Source organism: Anopheles marshallii, chromosome 2, assembly GCF_943734725.1.
Source record: "Anopheles marshallii chromosome 2, idAnoMarsDA_429_01, whole genome shotgun sequence".
NCBI classification, from domain to species: Eukaryota; Metazoa; Arthropoda; class Insecta; order Diptera; family Culicidae; genus Anopheles; species Anopheles marshallii.
The window spans coordinates 27,270,423-27,293,911 of NC_071326.1; the positions used below are offsets into that span (position 1 = coordinate 27,270,423).

The 23,489-nt window shown below is 47.5% G+C and overlaps 1 protein-coding gene across 1 annotated transcript in view; it reads right to left on the reverse strand.

Annotated features, from left to right (window-relative positions):
• LOC128708378 (uncharacterized) overlaps positions 1 to 23,072 on the reverse strand; it is a 29,593-nt gene extending 6,521 nt beyond the window's left edge. The window contains exons 1-8 of the mRNA XM_053803354.1: positions 23,007 to 23,072; positions 22,638 to 22,817; positions 22,492 to 22,549; positions 16,050 to 16,180; positions 15,293 to 15,958; positions 14,956 to 15,080; positions 1,882 to 2,012; positions 1,063 to 1,808 (exon numbers count right to left, since the gene is read on the reverse strand). Of these exons, the coding sequence (XP_053659329.1) occupies positions 1,063 to 1,808; positions 1,882 to 2,012; positions 14,956 to 15,080; positions 15,293 to 15,958; positions 16,050 to 16,180; positions 22,492 to 22,549; positions 22,638 to 22,817; positions 23,007 to 23,072 (2,103 nt within the window). The remainder of the gene's footprint in view (positions 1 to 1,062; positions 1,809 to 1,881; positions 2,013 to 14,955; positions 15,081 to 15,292; positions 15,959 to 16,049; positions 16,181 to 22,491; positions 22,550 to 22,637; positions 22,818 to 23,006) is intronic.
• Positions 23,073 to 23,489: the final 417 nt, after the last annotated feature.

The window sequence follows — 23,489 nt, forward strand, 5'->3', positions numbered from 1 at the left end:
ATGTAACTAATTAAGAAGCCTTTTTCCTGAATCTGAATTGTTTTAAATCAAGTGACGAATTCGAATGCTGAGGCAACAATAACATTTTAAAACTATGTTGATAATATTCCAAAATCTACTATTTAGGATATACTGTTTTGACTCTAAAACAAAATAATAAGTCAAATGGTTACTACTAACTTCAATAGATAAATATTCACCCATTACGTCCCACGGGATCGAAATATTAATCCAAATTAATTAATTAATCCAAATGGCATTAAACATTGCCGTTCCTCTAAAAATGAACCAAAACAGGGGACTAGGACATTATTTCCATTTAGCCATCTTTACAACCCGAGATGTCTGAAGAATGAACATTAAAATTTTCCTTACTTTGTTTTTACTTGTCCTTGTTTTTCGATTTTTTTTCTAAAATATATTCTGAAGCTTGCCTTTAATCATTTTATCACAAATTTAAACAATTTAGAATAAGTTAATTAGCATTTTTTTTGGAAACTTTAATTGATCTTTTCTTTGGCTTGATTTTTCTGGAACTTTTCACGCGAGAGTGTTGCTGGTACCAAACACTCTCTTAAATTATCATCTGCTACCATCGACAACAAGCTGGGGCCATTTAGTTGAATAACTATTTTTTTTTTTTAAAGAATATTTTTGTGAATGAAACTTCATACGCTGGGATGTAATGGGTAAAACTATTGATTCAGACTAAGCTACTCTTCGATTCAACTTGTACTAACAAAACTGATTACATATTGTGAATGTGAGTGTCTAAGGATGCAACTAAACGTTACCGTGATGTTGAATTCTCTGTCCAAATCAGTACCGTTTTGAACATTGAACAAGAACTTATACTAAACGTGAATGGGGGGTGCATGCGTGAACGTGTGTATGTTTGGTATGTGTGTTCGGGAGTGTAAAGTAATTGAATTTACGCGCAAACTAGTGGCAAACAAATATAAACAACAGTTAACTCGAAAAATGCAACAGATAAATCAAAAATGAAAACAAAATCTAGCGGGAAGTGAAGGAAAACGGAACAAAAACAAAACAAAATTATACCTCGTTTCGCGCCGGCGACTGTGATTGCGGTATGGGCTTATCAATGGATTCGCTGGATGAGCATGATTCTTTCTTTCTGATAGCGTCTTTAATGAGCAGTGGTTTGGGCGGCGGGTAACGCGGTGGCCCCTTTACGATCTCAACAAAACTGTCCGGCACGTCGACGGGCAGCTCCCGGTGCGGCCCGACATCGTACACGGGCGGTCCGAGATCACCCGACGACGATGGTGACGTGCTGCGGTTGGTGCTGAGCGAGTCGCGCAGATCACCACCGGCGCCGGTGGTCAGCAGCGCACCGTACCCATTGTTGAGGGACGGTTCGTACTCGCTCGTTACCGAACCGAGCGACGACGGGCCCTTGCTGGAACCGCCCTTCTTCACGTACTCCTGGCTGCTGTCCAGCGAGGACAGGTGCCGATCACTGTACGTATCGAGCGGTTCCAGCTCGAGGGACACGCCGCCACCGTTCGCCGGATGATGGTGCCCCGGAGGCGGAGGATGATGATGGTGGTGGAGGTGGTGATGATGATGATGTTGCTGTTGAGGTTGTTGTTGCTGTTGGTGGTGGTGCTTCGCAACCTGAGGCATTGCGTTGGAAACGTGATTTACCTGGGCGGACGCGGGCGGGGCTGGTGTTACGGGTGCCGTGACCGCCGTCGTACTGCGTGGCGGTGGATAGCGCGGAGGCGTTTTGTTTCTGGCTATGAACGATTCAGGTACATCGACAGCCATTTCCCGGTGTGGTCCTAAAATCGGGGAAAAACCAACGTTAGTATATTGTTGTACGGCGGTGCAGCGTTGATTGCCGGTCGCACTTACCATTGTCCTGGTTTGCCGCTAACATATTGTACATTTCCAAGTCCTCCTGATAGTCATCAATAGGTATGGAGGGTTTCAGGGTGTCATCACCGCCCAGCACCACGATGCTGGAGCCACTGCGTCTGCGAGGCCTGCAAAGAGTTCAAGAACGAACCAAATCTTTGTTAGTTTTGTGTGACAAGCAAAGCAAGATGACGATCGTAGTTCGGGTACACCGTCCACTGGCATCAAAAGTACGCATCGCGTCATAAACATCTGTCTAATTTCTGGAAGTCGCATAAACATAACAATAACTCCAAATTGAAAAAGCACTCCTCCTGTATCTCTTCGCAGAACGATAACGATTGTTTGGCCATTCGTCAGAACCTTATTCTATGCAGAGGGCCTGGGTCGTTTGCTAGGCGGATATTTATCTACACAAGATTCTTCATTTACCAAAGAAAAAAAAATGGTTAACAACAGAAGGAGACTTGAAAAAAAATAGGAAGAACGATCATGCGATCGTACCGAATGATGAATGAAAGTTCTGTTACTTTCGGCACAGAGCACCGTGTATTCGGTCAAGGTATGCATGACTCCATTCCTTCCCTTTTCGATATGTTTCTTTATGAGTCAACGAAAGGAAAAAAAAGGAACTTCAACGGTCGGTTGTAGCATTTTTTTGTTGTTGTTGTATTATCTCGATGCTGTTCCATCATATGCTCCCGCTCGATCTACATTTGTTCAGTTGTACACTTGCCCGGTAACGGAAGGATGGAACAAGTAAGAAAAGGTAAAAATAAAAAAAATACACACGCTACAAATCCACATAACAACCGCATTCTTGGTCAATGAGGCAATCTACACGCTCCTGAGAAGAGGATCCGCTAGCAAAAACAGGGGGAGAAAGAGATGAGCCAAGCAGAACGCAAGACGCACTCAGAACTTCGTCGTGTTCTTTACGCTAAGGGTAAGGTTGGACCCCGGTACAGCGCACAAAGGGAGTCGCAACACAAAACCCACACACGCTCACACAGGTCCGGAATCCCGGGACGGAAACACCACGTCTACGTTCGAACGAGGCAAGACAAAGGTGATCCGTGAGCGAGCGCCTTCTGCCGTTGGCAAAGCCACGTAGAATACGAAATGAACCTGTGTGTCTCCTGCGTTTACCTGTTCTCCGCCCGGTACGGTGTGGGAATCTTAAATTATATCTCCGTGTCGACCTTAGGGCCGTTCCATATACAGGGTTCCTGCTCGCTCTGGTGCGCGCACTGTGCTGTGACTCCTGTTCTGTCATTTTTGCTTTCCTCCATTCCTCAACCGATCTGGTAGCGGAAAGATCCCAGAGTGACGTTTAGAACTTCCAGCGCACTTTTCGTTGGTTCATGTGTTCCACTGGCCGATGTGGGAAGATCCACCCGCTACCAGCAGGAAGACGGGCACATCTCGCCCGTGTTGTTGGTATGATTGTTTATTGTTTTATGGCCGTTGGGATTTTGCTGGAAGGCAACAGGTACGGGCGGGGATCGAGGGACGGAAATTTCCCAAAAAAACCAAGATTGCTCCCTGGTAATAGTCGCTTGGAGGTAATCTTCCTTCCCACCATCATAACCGTGCTGGCGTTGTGGCGTCGGAACTGGGTGGTGGTGATTTCGCTGCAAATTTTTGTAGCGCTCCAAAACTGGTAGAAAATGAAGATCGTGCGCAAGTTATTCAACCTGCTCCGGCACGTCTTCCACAATAAAGAAATACCTCCATTGTCTACCGTTCTGCTTGACATACACGATCGGTGGCGAATGGTGGCGCAAGGTGTCCATGGGGGGGTTTTTCAAGGCAGGGAGGGGGGAGGGTTAAGATCCAGTTTGTCAGTTTGGTCCGAGTGGTCGGAATGAGCTTTTGATGATTGTACCGCGTTATCTGCGTCTGTTGATCGCTGTGCGCCTTTGCCGCCAGCCCAAGAAGTCCATCGCCAATGCCACACACGCGTGGCCAGGGGCTCGTTGTCGCTATTTGCTGTGAGGGTGGCGGTGTAGGATGAAATTAATTTCACGGTTCACAAATAATTTATCGACTTCCTGCACCGATGTTGAACGGGTGGATGAGATTTTCGGTGCGTACAGAGACAGGTTGTCCAAGGTATTGCCGGCAGGGTTCGCCGGACTGTGGCGCTGGTTGCGGAACGCACAAGAATTTGGCTGTGTCCCTCCGCTGGCGTATGAAGCGTCGAGTGCACACACCCGAATGGGGCACCGGAAGTAAGTGAAACAACAACGAGATATGAAAAAAAAAGTGGCGCACCCCCTTCCACGCAACACACAATCATGATGCGTGATATGCGGCGTTGTTGGTCGCGGATGAATGCGAATTCAGCAATGGCGACGATCGGAGGAAGTGGCAAAGCACTGCTGGCACAGCTATGGAGGGAAAAAAAACCATCACCGTGGACACTTCCTCCTATCCACAGTCGTCGGGTTTCAAGTGGCGAGATCACGCGCAAAATTCGAACACGATCGCATCCGCGCGATCGTTCATCACGGCGGCACCCCTCGATTCGACCGCGGGGGGGGAGTGGGCTGCATTCAATTGGGACTGCAGGAGATTGCAAAAAACAGCTAGAGAGGAAAAGTCGTTTGCCACGCAATGCGGAGCATCATTTGGGGGTGTTGCTGGAGGAGGAAGAGACGCGCGGAAGCAATATCCACAATGGGCGCACTCGGGAGGGGCGGTACGACTTGGGACGTACTTCCGGTCCCGAGATCAATCATTAATCGATCGACATAATGGGCGCTCGGGGTTTTGTGTGGTGCTCCGGTAATAGGCTTAAATCACCGGGGGCGATTTTTTTTTTTTCGTTGTGTGTGAAAAGTTGACAACGATGGCAGATAAACAAGCGGAGAACACGGGAAACCGCTCCCAGTTGACTTCGACGGGGACGGAATTCGAAGCACAACAATTCGGCACGCCACACACACACACACACAGCCACCGTCATCGCTAACGTTTTAAAAAGAAATTGGGATTGGCCGTGGAATGAAAGAGCAACTTCCTTTCCCTGGTTTTGGGCCTAACAACGAAAACACTTCCACAACATGATCGATTTCTCGACTCGGAGGAAGAAAAAAAATACTCTAAACAACCGGGAATGCTTTCGTTGCAGCGTTGTTTGTTTGTTCTACCGATTTCAGGATCTTTAATCCCTAGTGCTGCGAAGGAATGAACTGTACCGGTCGTATAGAGTTACCTGTGTACTATTCGCCCCTGGAGGTTTTTTTTTTTTGGCAGACACAAAAAGGGACGAAAATCCATGGGAATAATATTTACCTCCCCCATTAAGAGGATCGGTGTCTGTGCCTCGACATTCCGTTCGACAACCAAGTGCACCGACGGGATTCCTGCGTAGGATTTGAAAAAAAAGGAAGGATGGCGTAGCTTCGTTCGCCCATTGTCAGCAATTGTGTATTCTCGTATGATGCGAGTGAGTACCACAAGCTGGCCAGTGATTGCATGTAACTGACGTGAGATTTCGAAAAAAAGGTCTGTAATACGTCATCGATTGGGATTAAGCGATTTTATGGCATTATATAAGGTGTGTAAGACTGGGATCTTTGCGGAAAAATGTATAAGAACTGGTACGTTATGTATTTCTGCAACGAAGATCTTATATCTCGATCGTCTCAGAACGATTCGCTTCGGTTATCATACAGAGGAGGTTAGACTTGGGGAACTTCTTGTTCGTATCATGAGCCTTTTGAGCATTTTTGGTCTATATCTATCTGGAATACCTACAACGTTTGTTAAGATTTCAAACAAGAATGAGCGTCTTGCTCTATCAAACTTAAGACTAGTGATTGTATGTAGCTGGTGTGAGATTTAAAAAGTTTGTAATACCATCGATTGGGTTTATAAAAGATGTTGAAGACTGGGTTGACTAGAAACTCTACAAAAAAGGCATGAAACCTTCTGTATTTCTGTAACGAAGATCTTATATCTCGATCGTATCAGAACGATTCGCTTCAGTTATCATACAGAGGAGGTTAGACTTGAGAAACTTCTTGCTGATATCATCCGGCTCTTGAGCATTTTTGGTCTGTGTCTATTATGTCTAATGTCTGGTTATCTATAGCGTTTGTATAGCTTTTAAACCAGAATAAGCGTCTTGCTCTATCAAACTGAAGAATAGTGATTGCATGAAGCTGACGTGAGATTTAAAAAGTCTCATGAACTTTTTTTGTCTATGTCTATTATATCTAAAATAGGAGGAAGCCCTATGGCATGTTGGTAGCGGCGCCGATCTTCACACGAACGGATCGGACACATCCCCCGTGTGCCGGACTGACTATCCAGTTACGGGTAAATAAAGTCACAGAAAACCAGACATGGCAGGCCTCGAGACCTCTTGAGGTTGTTGTGCCGATAAAGAAGAAGATTATATCTAATGTCTGAATATCTAAAGCGTGTGTTTAGATTTGGTTTCCGCGTAAATGAGCGTCTTGATTTATCAAACTCAAGAATGTTGATGTTGTAGCACTATTCGTCGTTAGTTTTTTTTTTAACGAATCTTCCTCCCCGGTGATCTTACCGGAAAGAACGACTTAGGTGGAACAGAGGATCACCATAAAGCTGGAAAATTTGTTCCTCTTTTCTACAAACGTTTTAATCCTTTCAGTGGATGACACCTTCTCGACACACACACACAGACGCGGTGAGCTGGGAGGATCACGACACCGAGGAACAATTGGAACAGAACTTAAGCAGCTAATTTACGACGCTTATCCAAAGGGGTTCCGGTGGCTCCATGAGACCTTTCTGAGCATCTCTAGAAAAGCCACCTTTCACCAAAGGCACCAGTAGCATTCTAAAGTCTCCCATCTTCAGCCTTGATCGCTTCATAGGATAGACACGCCATCTCCATAACAATGGAGTTTGAAGAAGAAAAGGGCAAAACGATGGCTCTGTCAAGGTATGTACGCCATGTGCAAAGGGGCATCATCAGCGGAAGGGATAATGGCTCAACTCGTTTACGGATCGATCGATGATCATAAAGTCATCTGGGCGCTGCGTTAGGACTTGGTCCATTGGAATGTTCGCTACATGTGTGTTTGTGTCGTAGAAGTTTTTAGAGTGAAAAAATGGCGTCACCCGACTCGACTTCACTGCCGCTATACGCTGCCAGTTAATTACCAATGCTTGAGGATCCTCATTTTGTGCTGCTTTGCGATGAGCGAAGGGGCGTCACACGATGTCGAGCATGCGGCAGACTAGCAGCACTTGTGTGCGTCGCCACTTGCATGCGTTTCTCACTGGTGGTGGTGATTGTTGTCGTTACCGTCGCAAGTGACGTGCACATTAAGCGATGCCTGGATGCACTTTTCCGATGCCGTTGCTGCTGCTTTCTGTAGGACAATTTGCCTGCTTGACTATTTTTGCCTTGCCGTTGCGTCTCCCTTTTTTGCCCGTCTCACTTGTCTTGTTCTTTTTTATCTGTATGCCGCTTCTGCTGTATCTGAAATGTGGCGTGCAGTTTCACTGCGCCGTTTTTGAATGTGTTACAATTATAAATTTTGTTTTGCTATCCTTCGCCAACTTCGTCTCCGGTTGCACTTAACGCATATATGCAACAACGAATATGATGATTGCACATTCGTTTTTTGCACATGTACGTATCGACTCATCCACATCCACTCACAACGCGGGTCGCTTTCTTCGCCCGGGTAGGGTTTGATTGCAATTCGTTGCACTTGTTTTTTTTTTGCTGTTCCACCCCCTACCAATCGGACTGTTTAGCGCAATTTGTTTCTTCTTGGCCAATTTCCTTACGCATTCCTAGGTTTGCCATACATGTACACACACACACTCATAGACGAGTTTGCTGCTTCAAGCGAGATAGGATAGAGGTTGGAAAGGTTTGAGCTAAAAATTCCAATTTAAGAAAACCACAGAAAGGGGTGTGTGTGTGTGTGGAAGGTACTGTTTTACATTCACAAACTGAATGGCCGTTTCGTTACAGGCCCCGCAACGTAACGGAAGAACTGATCACACCGGAGACGTGCTTCATGCGATTGATTTCCTTTCGAATTGGAAGACCTCGCACCGCAAAAGCGAACAATTGAACAACGATCTTGCACGGTGAGCGGTGTTCACCTTCGACCAACACTGAAACCCGCTCTTCTAACACGGAACGGAAACGATCACAATGTCAAAAGCGAAAATGGACCAATTTCGCGCCAATCCGCTCATTCATCAGCTCGCGTTCGTGCGGCGGTCACCAACATCTCCGTGCCAGACTTTCTCCCAATGTTCTCGCTAACAGAAGGATGACATTCAAACTAGTTCACAGTCACAGCCAAGGGCATGATGGGGCGGTGAATCGAGTACGAACTCTATGTTTTTTTTAACGTTTGTTTTGCAACGAGACACGGGATTTGTTTACGTTTTGCATCGTCCGCTACTTGAACGTTCGCAGCACCTTGATTGATCCAACACAACGGTCCCGCGGTCCACCGTTTTGGTTGCCAAAGGAACCATACACACACACACGTGCGCGCGCGCGCGCCCGCGAATACCGTTGGGTTCGGTTTCTCTCCCGTTGTGGGGACAGGTCAGGGATAGGCACAGCTGGAGCGGAAATGCAGCGAAATTCCAACGTCCGCGCGATTGTACGGTTCCGCCAGGTGTACCCCCGGTGCCTGCTTAAAACCGGTTGGCCAATCGACGGGGCAAAAGGAGCAGGTCAACTACCGGTATTCGCAGCGGTTCGTAATTACAACGCGCCTAGGCGGTCAAACTGTGGCGGTTATTTATTTACTTCCCGCAATTTCAGTGGATCTCCTTCCCTTTTGCGCCGTTCGATCGATCGTTTTGTTGGGAAGCGGCTGGGGATACTGCGGTCACTCTAGCAGAGATAGTCACTTAGGCTGCTGGACACACACACACACACCGCAAACTATCATCACAATCGACACACAATGACAACGATCCGGACGAAGGTGTGCGAAGCCACCGAACACATTGTGCAATGACCCCTTGTCAAACGGTCAAACTACCCAGCAGCCACACACACACACAGAGAGTGTCCTCCGAAAGACGGGACGCTTATCTTCAAACATCCAACGGCACCACACTTCAAACACGCACGGTACGCGACACTTGACCAACACGGTGTCGGGTCATACGGGAGGGACTGGCCCGGCCACTGGTGCGGTAGCTGGACAAACCCCGCACTTGTGCACAGGCAAGTTGGCACGTTCGCGAACTTCAGCAAAAAAACCACCAACCTACAAGCCTGTTCGAAGCCCTTTTCGAAGCTCCCGCCCGTCAACAACAAATCGTGCGGCACTACACACATACGACCGTTCACTTTCGTTCCGTGCCGAAGAATGAGAGTGTGCCCCTTCGTTGTACCGTGGTGAAACGCTACACCCTCTCCGGTCGGGAAGGCATGCGAAACGAAGAAGACGAGAAAAAGTGTGTGTATGCGTGTGTGTGTGTGAGTGTGTGCATGTTCCGCCGGGCAATCGGGGCGTTTGCTGAGCCTGCTTTTCTCCGCCCGCCGACCCGCACCTCCCTCCCCCTGTTCACCTGTTCAACCTGTGCAACCATCGTCTTGGCCATCTTCACACCCGCACCAGGTATGTGCGTCCGTTCGGATGGCATAGTGAGACAGCTAGACAGGTGATAAAGAGAGGGAGAGAGAGGCCGTAAATGACGGACGCGTTTCATAGTGCGAAGCCTTCCACGGTTCCCCGGGCCCGGGGAACGTTTCCTCATCGGAAGCGCAGACAGCCGTGCCGAAGACGACGAAGACGACGGCAACACCGTAAACCTGACCGTAAAAATCATCCGCTAGTTATATTCCATACACTTTGTACGCGTTCCTGGTGTTTCGTTCGAAAAAATTGTCGTTTTATTGGGTACAGAAACGTTCGTCGTACTTCATAATTGTGGCATCTTGTATGTAAATATTGACGGGTTTTTTTTTCTCTTTTGCCAGGAAGCAGAATTCAATTTGCCAAAGGAAATGTAAAGGATGTCTCGAAAGGGTAGCCGGTAGGCGGGCAGAGAACTGTTGACTTCCTCATTACTGTGTTGCTTTATCCGGATTTGTCCTCCGTGAGGGCAGCAGCTTTGTGCGAGTTTTGGATCAATTCAGCGTTTAAAATTGATCTTACCGGTGTTCTGGTAATAACTTCGAGAAGCGTAACTCCACTAAGACGTAAACATTAGGCGGCATATTTACTTAATCTTCATGCATCGTTTACTAATCAACACCATGTCATCATGGTGCGCAGTCAGCAAAACTCCCTTCACATTCAAAAATTCAAAGCCAACGGAAGCGAAGACGGGTACGTACGTTGCATGTAGCATAATTGTACCTTGGCCAACTGGCCAGCCAACGAGAAAAGGAGCGAGAAAAGGAAGCGGTACGGTAACTTTCTTCCATTCTCCTTTGTGCGCGGTCGAGGCTTCATGCTCATCTAGCCACCATCACCATCGCGCTAGCCACGGACACCGGTGGCAGTGCCAGTTGGCCGTGGAAGCCCCACACGCAAACACGCTTAAACCGTGCCCAATCACACACCTGTATGCGGCCAAGGGGTCTCGGATGCCGTCTGTTATGATGGATCTACACACACACACACACACATTTGTCCAACGATGGCCACAAAAAGGGATAGGGCAGGAGACGAAGTGAAATTATAAATGCGTTAGTCAGCTATTATAAAACCTCAAGGCAGTTGGAATGATGCTGTCCTGAGTTAGCATTGGATGAGTCTGATTCTGATGAATCTTTCAACTAAATGAATCTGAATCTCTTTTACAAAGCCTCATGGATCCTCAACGATTCAAGAATCAGACAAGATATTCCCCTGGTCATGATTTGTTGAAGATTCTTGAATCATTTAAAATTTGTGACCTCCAAGAAGGTCATTCGTCTTGTTGTCTCCCACGCCGTCATTAGTTGCCAAAATTAAACCCTAACTACCATTTCGGTGAAAGTCTTCAGGGGTTTGACCGGCCACTGCTCTGAGGATTCATGAATCTTTTGAGAGTCGAGTTCCTTATTTGAATGATCGCTCACTAAAGAGTCGTATGAATGAATGAACCTGAATCCTGACGGGGCAAACATATGGTGAAGTTAATGTTAAGACTATTTCGAAGTTAAATAATATCACTTCCGACATTAAGTGGTTCGAAACAAGTTGTATATAGGACGGATTTCGATGTACACAATCCGTCTCCTGAGACGTCGTGCAATGTATTTCTATTTAGACACCAATTCCACGCCAATTTTCCCGTTCTGCCAGATGCAAAGGCACAGGCAAAGATAATGTTTACCTTATCCTCGTGGCAGGGTCGGCCCCTCGTACACTCGTGAGCCCTCTTATCGTTATCCTTAGTCACCTAGGACCGGCCCCGGCGGCTATTAAACATTCAAACAAACGACACGACGTTCGGGCGCTGTGTGACAGACTCTCGCCATCTAATCCACCTTGAGATGGGCCCACGGTTGCGGTCTACTTGGGGAAATGGTTTTGGGCAGCAATAAACACATGCCGCTGTGTTGTGCTGAACTCTGCTGTGGGTTGTTGAGGTTGTCTTCCAGTTTTTTTTTCGAAAGGGGGTGGGGAGTTTTCTTTTAAGTCACATGTAATTACTATGTGAGTTGCGACCGCTTGGTTGATGGCAGCAAGAGTTCACAATGGTTTGCGCACGGAGCGTGTTTGGGGCACATCCTTTTTCGGTGTGCTCGGAGTGTCCACTGCATCCACTCAATTTGTCCGGGCTGGCAAAATTGGGTCGCCCCGGACATGGTGAAGCCGTGGAATTAATGGGTCGTCAGGTGAGATGCGAGATTCGTCAAACGAGTTGATGTTTGAGTCCACCGGTCGGAATGACGATATGAATAAGAGATAACCTCCGGCAAACATCGTTTCGAACGCATGAATGGTACAGGTCGGATGTGTGTACGCGACGGCACCGTGAAGCAGAAACGGACCTTTTGATACGCTTGGTTAGATGGGAATTTGTTTGCGAACGGTTTCCACCACCGTACGAGCCGAACCGCATTAAAAATGTCACCCCGCCAAGATGCCGAGAAGGGGTCCGGGTGGTATGGAGACGGGGGTTGGGTTTGAGAAAAATTGCCCAACAACGCACTAACACACAGCTGAGGTGAGTGATTATTTCCCAGCAAATGATTGATGCGCCTCCAACCGGGGAGCGCCGTACTCCGGGGCCGAATCCAGCGTTGTGGCTGCTGACGATCGAGCTGCTTCTAGCCGCACCTAGCCAGAGCCACGCTCCGGATGATGTATCGTGACGTGACGTCGAGATCCCGGGTCTCGGAGCTGAAGGAGCGCACCACTCGAGACGAACGCATGGAATCGGTTCCGCACCAACGTCAAGTATGTGAAGCGATCCATCCTCAGTGAAGAGGTTTGTTTCCTTGTACGTTCGCCGGGTTCGCCGTTGTTGACTTGCTTTCAAAACCTCTCCAACACTTCCACACTTCCACACCGAGGAGCAACCAATGACACCTTTTTGGTGTGTCGTCTTCTCCGACCTATTCGCCACCACGGGCCGAAAGACGAAGAAGAACCCCGGAGGACGTTTAATAAGATGTTGTGGATCATTGCTTTTACAGACTAAACAATTACCGTCACCGGGGTGTGTTCCTTCCCGAGCAGCTCGGCCGTCGTAGTTTTGTTGAATGGATGCGGGAAGAATTCGATTCCCACGCAAAATAATCCACCAAAAAACCAGACACACAGCGGTTACCGCATCGACACAATGGGGCGAGTTAATTTGGGACATAACCCGTTGAGGCCGCATACGGCGTTGGTCGGAAATAGCAAGATGCGCGGGAGGACGATTGAAAGGAAATAGTTTTCCTCGTACGTCTTGCTCCGCTCCTTCGAGGGTTTTTTTGTGTGTCCGCGGTTCACCATGCGTGTGTGGGGATGCTGCGGGAAGTAATCATTTTGTATCCTTCACAACCGAAGGGAGGGGTCGGAAGTCGGTCAACGGAATCTTCAGACACCGCCTACGGCACGACGATGCCTACAGCCGCCAATGCGTCGTTCGCATCTAAATTCCCATTTAAGACAACACACAACAGCAGCCCACATCGGCACAGGAGGCGGGTGGGTGGCTTGGAATTGTAACTGACTGCGAAATGAAGTATACAAATAACTTCAGCGCATCGTGAAGGTTCTGCCCACTGGGATGGAAAGGATTTCGCATTAAAATTCACGATTATTGGGGCATTGTTTGCAAGGATTGATGCACACAATAAAGATGGTATTTGTCCCGAGAAGTGGTACTTGCGAGTGCCATCTTTAGAGGGGGGGAAGAACATGACACTAATGCGTGGGGATTTATGGGGACATGATATTGAAACGCACCCAGGAAGTTCCACTGTATTTAGATTGCTTACAAGTTTAAATAACATACAGTCCCTTGAATAACAATAATTGTCCTAGATCTGTTTGTGTTCAACCTGTCCACGTCTATGTGTAAAGAGCGTCTTCGTTTCCTTACTGAAGACTACGACGTCTGCTTATGGAGAATTTCTCATAAAGTTTATGTAGAGACCGCAAAGGTCCGACAATTATACGAAGAAAGCAATAATAATAAATTCACGAAGAAAGTCGTCAATATATTGTATATGGCTGGCTATATTTTACGCACACATACGACACAGTAAAATAAAAGAGGGAGAATCTAAAACAACTGAAGCTTTCCAACACGCATCTTCCTCATCTTTACCGTCACAACATGCTTAAAAAGTCTAGGGGTCTGCCACTTTTGGCTAGCCAGATAATCGGTCTTGTGCACGGGGGGGGGGGATAGGTTCGGATGGGAATTTGGACCGGCCCTGTCGTGTGAAGACCGGTGCCGATACCAATACACAACTGGGCCGACTGTAAAACGGACTACTAAAACGTAAATTAGTTACTCGCGTTAGGAATTCTGATCCTAGTAAGCTGTTATGTCATACTGAAACTGTTCGTTCTTGAATACAATGACATTTCCATTGAGTCAAAAGTACCATACCACAGACATTACTCCTTCCCATTATTTTAGCTTTAACTAACGTTTGCATTAAAAAAATCAACGATGAAAACAAAGGTATTAAAAATAATTGAATGCAGTAAAGTTCGCATGAATTTTACGTGTAATAAGCATTCACGAAAAATGCTGTCAAGCCCTATCGGGGATCATACGCCAACTGGCCAGTACTTTAGCTAACGCCACTTCAAATATAATTGTTACCTTGTATCAAAAGTCACTCCGTGTTACTGAACAAATTATATCAAAGTTATTGAACTTGCTCCTTTGGTTGTCCAGAATTGTCCAATAAAATTGTGTCCGGAGTTTCCGGGTGCTATAAAGAGGGTTGGCAGTCTTCGTGAAAACGTTATAATATTAAAGAATCGCTCCATCTGAGCTATTGCTTGTTGACCAGATGCGTTTGGTCCGCACAAATTGTGTCACAAACAAAGGTCCAATCTAGCCCATTATTCTACTGCACTGGACAACTACTTTGGACGTTCGGGGGACACACAAAATTCGATCTTCATCTTCATCACTGCTACACTTTACGGTGATGTCTGCTAACGCGGTGTTATTAGATGTTGTGGCCAAGACAAGACTACTACTTGGCCCCTCTGATCTTTCTTAAGCTAGGAGAAAACCTTAAAGAAATCAAATTAAACCATGACGAATACGAAGATATGTTAATGTGTAAAACTTCTCCGTGTTCGGTTTGACACAAGCATTTTGAAAGAAACGTTGAAAATCAATTGCCTTACTGTTTAACGTTGAATAACGTTGTCAAATTTTGCCTGAGCATAGTGGGACAGCTACAAAATACAAAACAGTGCTGGGTTCTCTCCTCTGTAGTTATTTGCTTCCCTAAATAAGTGTCCAACGAGGGGTCCAAAATCAAGCGCTCATCCAACACATATCTGTCGATCGCTAACGGTCTAGCGCCAACCCGTTACACCAAGCGGCCAAGTCAGTCAGCTAGTTATATATAGTCGAGCAGATAAACAACACATGCCCGTGGGACACTACCGTGCAACTTACCGATTTTCCTGGCGAAGGTTTTGATCTCCCAGCAGAACTTCGGTACCACCGCGCGATATGTTACCACTCGACTCGTACTGCGGTTCGTCCTGTGGTTCGAGTTCACCCTCGGACAGTGTAGCCAGCTGGTGTTGTTTTGGGAAGAGAAAATTGCAATTTCGGTAAAATGTGGGTCAATTGAGTCTGGCATTTAATATATATTTGGGGTAGAGTAAGCTTTTTAGTTACACTGGAGGTTACTTCTACTGTTACCATGCCAGCAATTCCCTCCGTATCTACAGGAACGCAAGCTGTCTAGGTTAGAAATGAGATGGGGAGTGTAGTAAGCGGCCATTACCTCTCGCTTGGAACCATGACCGTTCGCTAGGAAGGTGTTAGTTAGATTACTATAGTAACTGTTGGCGGTTGAGTCAAGCCCCTGCGGCTTGCCAATATTGCTGGTGAGGTTGTTGTTATTTACAAGACTATGGTGCAGGTGGTACGCGGACCCGGACGCGGTGGCCGCACTAAGTGCTAGGGTGTTGTTATTGTTGTTCGGGCCCACCGGTTGGGGCAGCCCGTCCGGTGCGATCGTGGCCGGTGGTCCCTTGAACGGGGCTGTCCCCGTTGGCCCAACCGATTGCCGTACGTTCGCGTATCCACCGCCGGACCCGTCCGTGCCGACGTTCACCTGCAGCGCGGGCTGCTGCCGGACGACGGTGCTGCCGGTGGTGTTGGTGATGGTGGCGAGGTTCGTACGTTCGCTGCTGCCGTTGTTGTTTGTTGCGTTCTGCTGCGTCTGCCCACCGCCCGTACTGCTGCCGTTGTTGTTGATGGTATTGTTGTTGATGCTGTTGTTGGCCCCAGCGGTAAAAGTAGTCTTCACACCAGCCGTCACCGTCGTGCTGGTGTTGGTACCCGTAACACTGTTACTCGAAAGGGACGTCACGTAGATAGGGGACGCTTCCTTCAGGAAGCTCAAATCTTGTGTCGCAACACCTTTCGCTTGACTTTGCTGATTGAGCTGTGTTGTGGGAAGGGGTGGAAGAACACACCAGATTACACACCGTACATCCGTGACCCCCAACCCGGGGAGGGGAGTATGCGATACTTGCTTTGATCGAAAGCTGTGACATGTCGACCGGTGTAATCCGCTTGAGCGCGGACAATCGTTGCAGGCGCTCCCGGGCCTGCTGCTCGACCGCGATGACAAACGCATCCTGTACGGCATTTCCCAGCTCACCCGCTATTAGCCCCATTGGAACGGTGGCGAACAGAAGAAAAGACAACCAAAGACACACACACACAGCATGGTCAATCCATCATATCTTGGACGGCGCGTGGCGAAAGGAAACGGGCGGAGTACACGCGGTGGTTGTACCTCCCGGTTTATCATCAGTGTCGTATGGTGGGCCGTTATCTGGCGCATATGATACGTGTGACGCCCCCCCCCCCCCCCCCCCCCCCCCCCCCCCCCCCCTTGATGCCAGAACCGACACACCGTTCCCCGGGGGGCGGTCAAGAGAAACTGATTTATATGTGACACATTCCACCCGGCTGCTTCTGCCTTTGTTCGATACGCTGGAACGTCCAGCATTCCCTCACATCGGCGCAGAAACACAGCAGAACAGCTTCGCTTCCCATGCGATCGGTTCTATTTTAATACCCTGTGCGAGTTGATGGCCATTTTATCTAGCTCGCTGTGCTGTGTTTGCGGGCTTTGTAATATTAGTCCATTCAACCGAACGCTACGAATGCTGATGAATGCTTGCCCCGGGTTCCCCCCCGTTTTCCCCCAAGCCACGCCACCCTGATTGGGGACATTTTATTTATATGTTTCAAGGTAACCGTTCATCCGGTTGTAAAACAAGCCGAGAAATTACATCCAAACCCTCGTCGACTTTCCGCGCTTCTCCGCATCACCAGCGGAACTTCTGGCCACCGCGGGGAAGCATGGAGGAAAAACTGCACTATCGATCTTGTGGCACCATCAATCGGGTTGGGTGATTGCTTTACAAGCTTTTTTTGGGGGGACTGGAACAGATTAGAGCCTCAGCTCGTGCTGGAAACCGCATACGCATTCCGTTTCTGTTGGTGTAGTACCGACCGTGTAGCCACGTGTCCGTATCGGGCTCGGTCTAGGAGAAATCCAATTAACGACATCCGGCGGGAAAAGGTGTCACATTCGGGGGTGGGTTTTGGGGTTTTTTTTCTGTGGGCGATCGGCTTAACCGTCTGACAAACAGTGACCGTGTCGTATCGATTAGTGAAGTTGTGTTCGACTGCCATCTTCCCTCTTCCGAGCAGCACACTCAATTCGTTGCCCCATCTTACCGTTGGCTATTTCTGTGATCAGAATTCTCCACAGGGGAGGGGGTTCTCTGGTCAATTTAACCTCCATTCTTGGGGATGTCGATATTGCCTTTTTTTGCGCTACCATTTGTACTATTAATAGTGGGGACAAAAAAGGGTTTAACCGAGCAGCGTTTCGGGGATGGTTGGCAATCGAATTTTTCCAACCATTGTTTATAGGCCACAGTGGTCCAGCATTGGCTTACCGGGCGGTCATCGCATACATATATTTTTTATATACGGTTAGGGTTTTGTTTAACCGAAGATTAAGTATTAAACAGCGTATGATAAAACGTTTTCCATCATTATGTAAATATTCGTTGGATATTAAGATAGAACCAGTGCATTCCACTGTTATGTGATGCGGGAAGTAATAATGACAAATGAGACATTTGTGAGACATGGGTTTCCGCATAAGAAAGTATAATAATAAATGCTAATGTATAATAATGACTGCTGCTATTAGCTACTCTTACTCTATCTCTTTTGCAGTTGTTGGAAAGTTGCAGTTTGCTGATTGGATAATCGAACTTCAAATGCTTATAACTTAGTGGCTGCTAAGAGCAGTTGGCATTTTGCATTTTTGACTGAAGATTTAATAGGAGTTAAGCTTTATTACAAACAGCATGGCAAATGTAGGAGATAAAAGGAAACAAAAAACGAGATCTTCAAACATAAAACATATAATACTTGTAGAACTTCTTGGGCCAATTCTGGTAATAACTCTAGTGCTATCGTTAGAAACGTATATTCAAACAAAGTATATGAAAGTAGACTGAAAACTCTTGCCAACGAGGTACTATGTTCTAAGTAAATTGCTTCATAAGTCACAGACAGGCCACGAGATACGCGGCTCCTCTTACACACGGATTGCAAATTTGACAGCTGAGATAGTTAACAGCACAAAATCTTAGCAAAAAGGTGAAAAATTTGTTGAAAATACCTTCCTCTGTCACATAAAACACTTGTTTTTAATTTATTTTAATGTATTGTTTGAAAAAGTCGCCTGATTTGCTGAATATTCTAAGTGCAGAGAAGGAAGTCAAATATGTAATTTTGAAGTATAAACGATCTTACTCCCGCGGAAATATGAGATACGCGGATTTTTTCGGGTTATAGCGGTCCGCTATAATAGCGTATTTCGGAGATAAAGCCTAAGTGAGGCAAATAGCTACAACCGTTTCGTCACTTTTATGTTACTTTCTATTTCAGATGATTATATCATTTAAGTTTATGGATGTAATGGAGTCAAATTTAGCGATTTTTGTTAATAAACTATCCTATTTTCAATATACATGTGCTTGGTATTTCAATTTCCATGTAAGAAATTTTCAACCCATTGTCCGCCTCTGACCCATAGTGGCATAGCACGGAGAACGAGCCTTACCAGAACGAGGTGTTTATGTTGCGTACGGGTTGTACAGAATGTGCCGAGGTGGTTTTGCCCAACCGAGGCATTGGTACACTCCAGGTGCAAATAGTAAAGGCAAGCGCAACGATGATTGCATTGAAGCTGGAGCAATAGTTCGTGGGTGGTACACTTGGCTTACCGGCTTGGTAAATCGTTATGCGTTACAGCATGTAACGCTTCGTAGCTGCTGCAAAGTTTACAGCAATGTTTACCGATTAAACGATGCCCACCATCACCATTGGGGAGGTTAGTTGTGTTACTTGCCTAACGTAATCATTATCCCGTACTCAGAAAAAAACCCAATGCCAATTCCATTTAATGCATCTAAAGTGGTGTTAAAATGGGGGTTACATTATCATACCTATCGGACAAGTAGCGTACAGGCCGGGAGCAGTGTTTAATCGGCCTGTGCCGGGTACACGGGTGCCATCACGTTTTTTTTTGGGCCCCTACAGGAGAGTCGCATAAAATCGAACGATCGTAATTAAATGACACCTTTCACTAGTGACAGCAACAAAAAAAAAAAAATAATAAACACACAGACACGACACCAGACAGCGCGCAAACACAAACACACACTTGGAGCAAGTCGCTCTCAGCCGACAACCACTTGCGAGACCGGCATTGAAAGGTGAGGGTGGCTGAAAATATTTCATCTATTTCATAACATTTTCACTTTCCATGCGCAACCGTGATGATGATCATAACAACACCTCCCCCCCCTCATACGCACACACACTCGCAACTACACCGCGCGCAGTCGTTAAAACATTAAGTGCGGCCGATCGGTACTCAAACCTGAGCCACCCTTTTTACGGGGTTTTGTTTTGCCGGAGAGAGGGAGGTTCGGGTGGTACGTAATGATGGATTTTGTACACGTTTCACGGCACGTCACGTTTCACGCAAAATGGCCCCGCTCGGGAAGAAGTGTTTAGACGCGTTGTGGGAAAAGAAAAGAAATGAACCTTAAATTGCCTCAGCACTTGAAATTAACTTAACGAACGGAACACGGCCATCGATTGGAACGATTCATTTGCAAGCACTGGAGCACTGTTAACGACACTGGTGCGCCCGAGGTCTCGTGGCACACTGCACCACACACACACACACACCAATAGCTCCGATTTGGATTAATCATGCAGAAGATATTTGCTGCGAACCGTCACAATGTGGCCACCGTACCGCTGCGCACCGCATCGTAATAATAGCATTCTTTGCCTGCTGACTCACCGAGATTCGATCGCTAAACGCTTTGTGTATGTGCGAGCGCTCGCCTATCGGTGGTACCAACACACCCCGTCTTGTGGATCGTTGAAGTCTTTCACTGCACGACTTCCGATCGAGGGTGCTGATCGTCGCTAACGCACTGGACAAATAGTACCCACTCACCGTGCGTGGTATTTTCACATTTCTCTAGGCCCCGGTTGCGGTAGCGGACATGTGACGTCGACATTTTTTCAAGATACGAAACCCAGCCCGCCGCCAACCGGCCCCCGTTTAGGCCCCACGAGACCCGGACCCCAATATCGACGAGACTCTACCAATGTTTGTCTCTTTATCTTGCTTGGTAGGGTGAGATTCTGTCTCTCTCTCTCTCTCAACGCACCGATGATGGCAGCATCAGCAACAAACAACCACTACAAGTTGACCCGCAAACCGACGAAGACAGCAACATCGATCTCCTCCGACATTGATGACTCGACAACGGTGTGCGAGAGGGTTGCGAGATCTCACCCCGTAGTGTTCGTGATGTGAGTGTGTGTGTGTGTGTGCGCGTCTCCCCAACAACCGGAAAAGGGGAGGATAGACATAAAAGATCTTCCAAGATCACTGGAGAAGATATGACTAGTCGGACTAAGCCCGAACTGGCCGTTTCCCTGCGCTAGCGGTGCTCTGGCATTTCCACTCGCCTGGAGGTCACTTTGGTTTCGGTTTGGACCGTACCAGTGGTACGGTTTGGCCGTATCCAAACCCGTCAAACGGATGATTTGAACCGGAATGAAAGCATTTGCATACGCGAAGTGCAATTGGCCCGTCACTAGCAGTCGCCGAGGCTCGCTTTGCACACTGATTAGAGCCTCGGTGGAAGTTCCAACAGGTGACCCAAATAGATCGCACTGGATGTTTGTTCTTTCTCGCTCTCTTTCTCTCCCTCTTTCGCTGTGTACTGGCCGCAATTATCGCCGAGGAGATTGAGGTGATAAAAGTGGCATATGATCGAGACAAACAAGTTGGTTTTTTTTTTTGGCTGCACAAGCCAAACTTCAGCCAAAGAACCACCAAACTAAAGTGCCCCACAAGAAAAAAAAAAAACACCCCTTTCGCACACAACAGGCCAGATTAAGCAAACAGGCACGTAGCGGTGCGTGTTGATTGCGCACTTCTGAGCAGAAACCGCGACGCACAGGAAGAATTGCTACATAACACCTTCAAGGAATCACTTCGCTTCGTCCGTTCTGAGCACGTTTCGGACCCGGGATGGATGGCGGATAGGATTCGATGCTTACTGGCTACGATCGGGATCGGTTCGGTACGGATGCACTGTGCGGCACGGGACTTTTTCGCGACCTTTACCCGGTACGGTCGGTACGGGCGCGTTACTACGACAGGGCGACACGTCGTCCACTACGGTATTCGACTGCGGCTGCGACTGGACTGGCGTCAGCGGGTGTGTGCGCTGAGGTTACGCGTTCCCCCGTCTACGTTCGGCTCTTCGTTCTCGCTCGCACACTTCCCGGGTGTACCACCTCTGAAACAACCCTTTGCCCCCCCCCCCACCCACCCCTTCTCCCGCGCCGTCTTACGTGTGTTGCGCTGTGCCTATTTTGACGTTCGGAAATGTTTGTGGAGTCGCAAACATTTGCCTGCCCCGAACCACGAACCCAACAAGCGGGGGGGGCAATAGGCGGTTGGTCAATTCCGCGTCCCACCTCACCCCTCCCACCCCGGGTGTGTGTTTGTGTGTGTGAGTGGTGGACCATTTTTCCTTTACCATCGACGGAAAGGGGTGGATCAGCGGATGGTGATCCGAACAGTGATCGTGTGGTACCGCGCGCGCGTGTGTGTGTGTGGTGGAAAACCTGTTGCTGGCTGGTTCACAACCACCACCAGCGCACGGTGCACGGTGGTATGGTCGAAAACCCGTTTTCACCGTACGTACTGTACGTGTGGAAGAGATCCCCAATCGTATGTGCGTATAGGTGGAGTTTACCCCTTTTAGCTCCACATACTGTTTCAATCACAATCTACCTCCGTTTACTCACTCCCTTTTCGTGTCGGTTTCGTTTGCCTCACCACTGTTGATAGTGTTGTTGCTTTTGGGTTGGATCTCTACTGATAGGTAGAATAGGTTCCGATGTGTGTTGTAGAGATAAAATATTGCCTATACTTTTGGTTTTAGTAAATTACATTTGTCCCAAGCTTAGTAAGTTGGTCCATTGGAAAAGAACAAAAAAAAAATGTTTCAAACAGGACGATTGAAACATAACCTTATGAAGGAAAAAGGTTTGAGAGTTTAAATATTAAACATGCATGTATGTAAGCATGTAGAATTTCCTATAAGATGGTTTTAGATTATAAAAAAAAACTCCACATTTAAGCGATATTGAAAACTGAACGAAGATCGCGATCGTTTAACGGTGGCGCCATCTATCGAGCGCTAGCGCAAGCAGCACATTTGAAATCGTTAGCAAACGAAGACGCACGCGTTCGTTTCGTGCAAATGGAACTCGTCCCGTAACACCACCATACGACACTGGCAACCAGAAGAACAACCCATTCAGATCAGAATTTACCTAAACGAGAATCACTTCGCCTTTTGACGCGCAGCTTTATCATGCACGACTGGATGCACTGTAAAACACGAGGAAGAAATTGAAATATTAATGCACTCCTCGGGTCGGTTCGGTGCTGGAGCACGGTGTCCACACGTCCGTCGTACCTCGTGTATGTGCTTGATAACCTCCGCACGGGGGGAGTCTTCCAGCTTGCGCTCGTTAACGTCCAATATCTCGTCCGCCACCTCGAGGTTGTCCTTGTCGGCCGGGCTGCCGTAAAGTTTGATTTTGCCATCCCGACTTTCGACCAGTATTATCACGTACCCGTTGAGCTCTACCACCTGCTGAATTGTTAGAAAAGATGGACAAAACAGGTTAACGCGGGCGTTATAGCGCTGTGGAGGGTGGCCACATTAATGTGCGCTACCAACACGTGAGCTGTACGGGACGTGTAAAACGTGAGCTTTCGCGGATGGATTTGCATGAAAGGTTAATTCGCCATCAGGAACGTTTGGAAGAAATGCGTGTCCTACCTTGCCCGAGGATGATGCGGTCGGTGGCGGACCAGCAGCTGGCGTGGTCGTCGTCCTTTGTTGCATGCTTGGTTACGGGATTTTGCATGTGCCACCGTATCAGCTCGTCGGTTGGAACGCGTTATCGATTTTCTCACATGGATGTAAAATGCAACCGCCCCGGAATGCATTCGAACATTGGCAATAGACGGAAAATGAGGCGGAACACAAAATCAACAAATCATTTCCACTGCACTGATATATATATATATATTTTTTTTGCTCTCCCTTTTCAGCTTTTCCACGGTACTATTTGCACTCACACGCTCCGTTTACACGCGCGTACGCACACACACGTGAACAGCATACACACACTACTGATAACACCAACACACTTTTGCACCGCCACCTATACACAGAAGTGTAAAGATTTTGTTTGCTGGAATGAAGATTTGCACTTGTTGGAAAAAGGGAAGCTGCGCTAGTTTTTTCCACGGGGTTTTT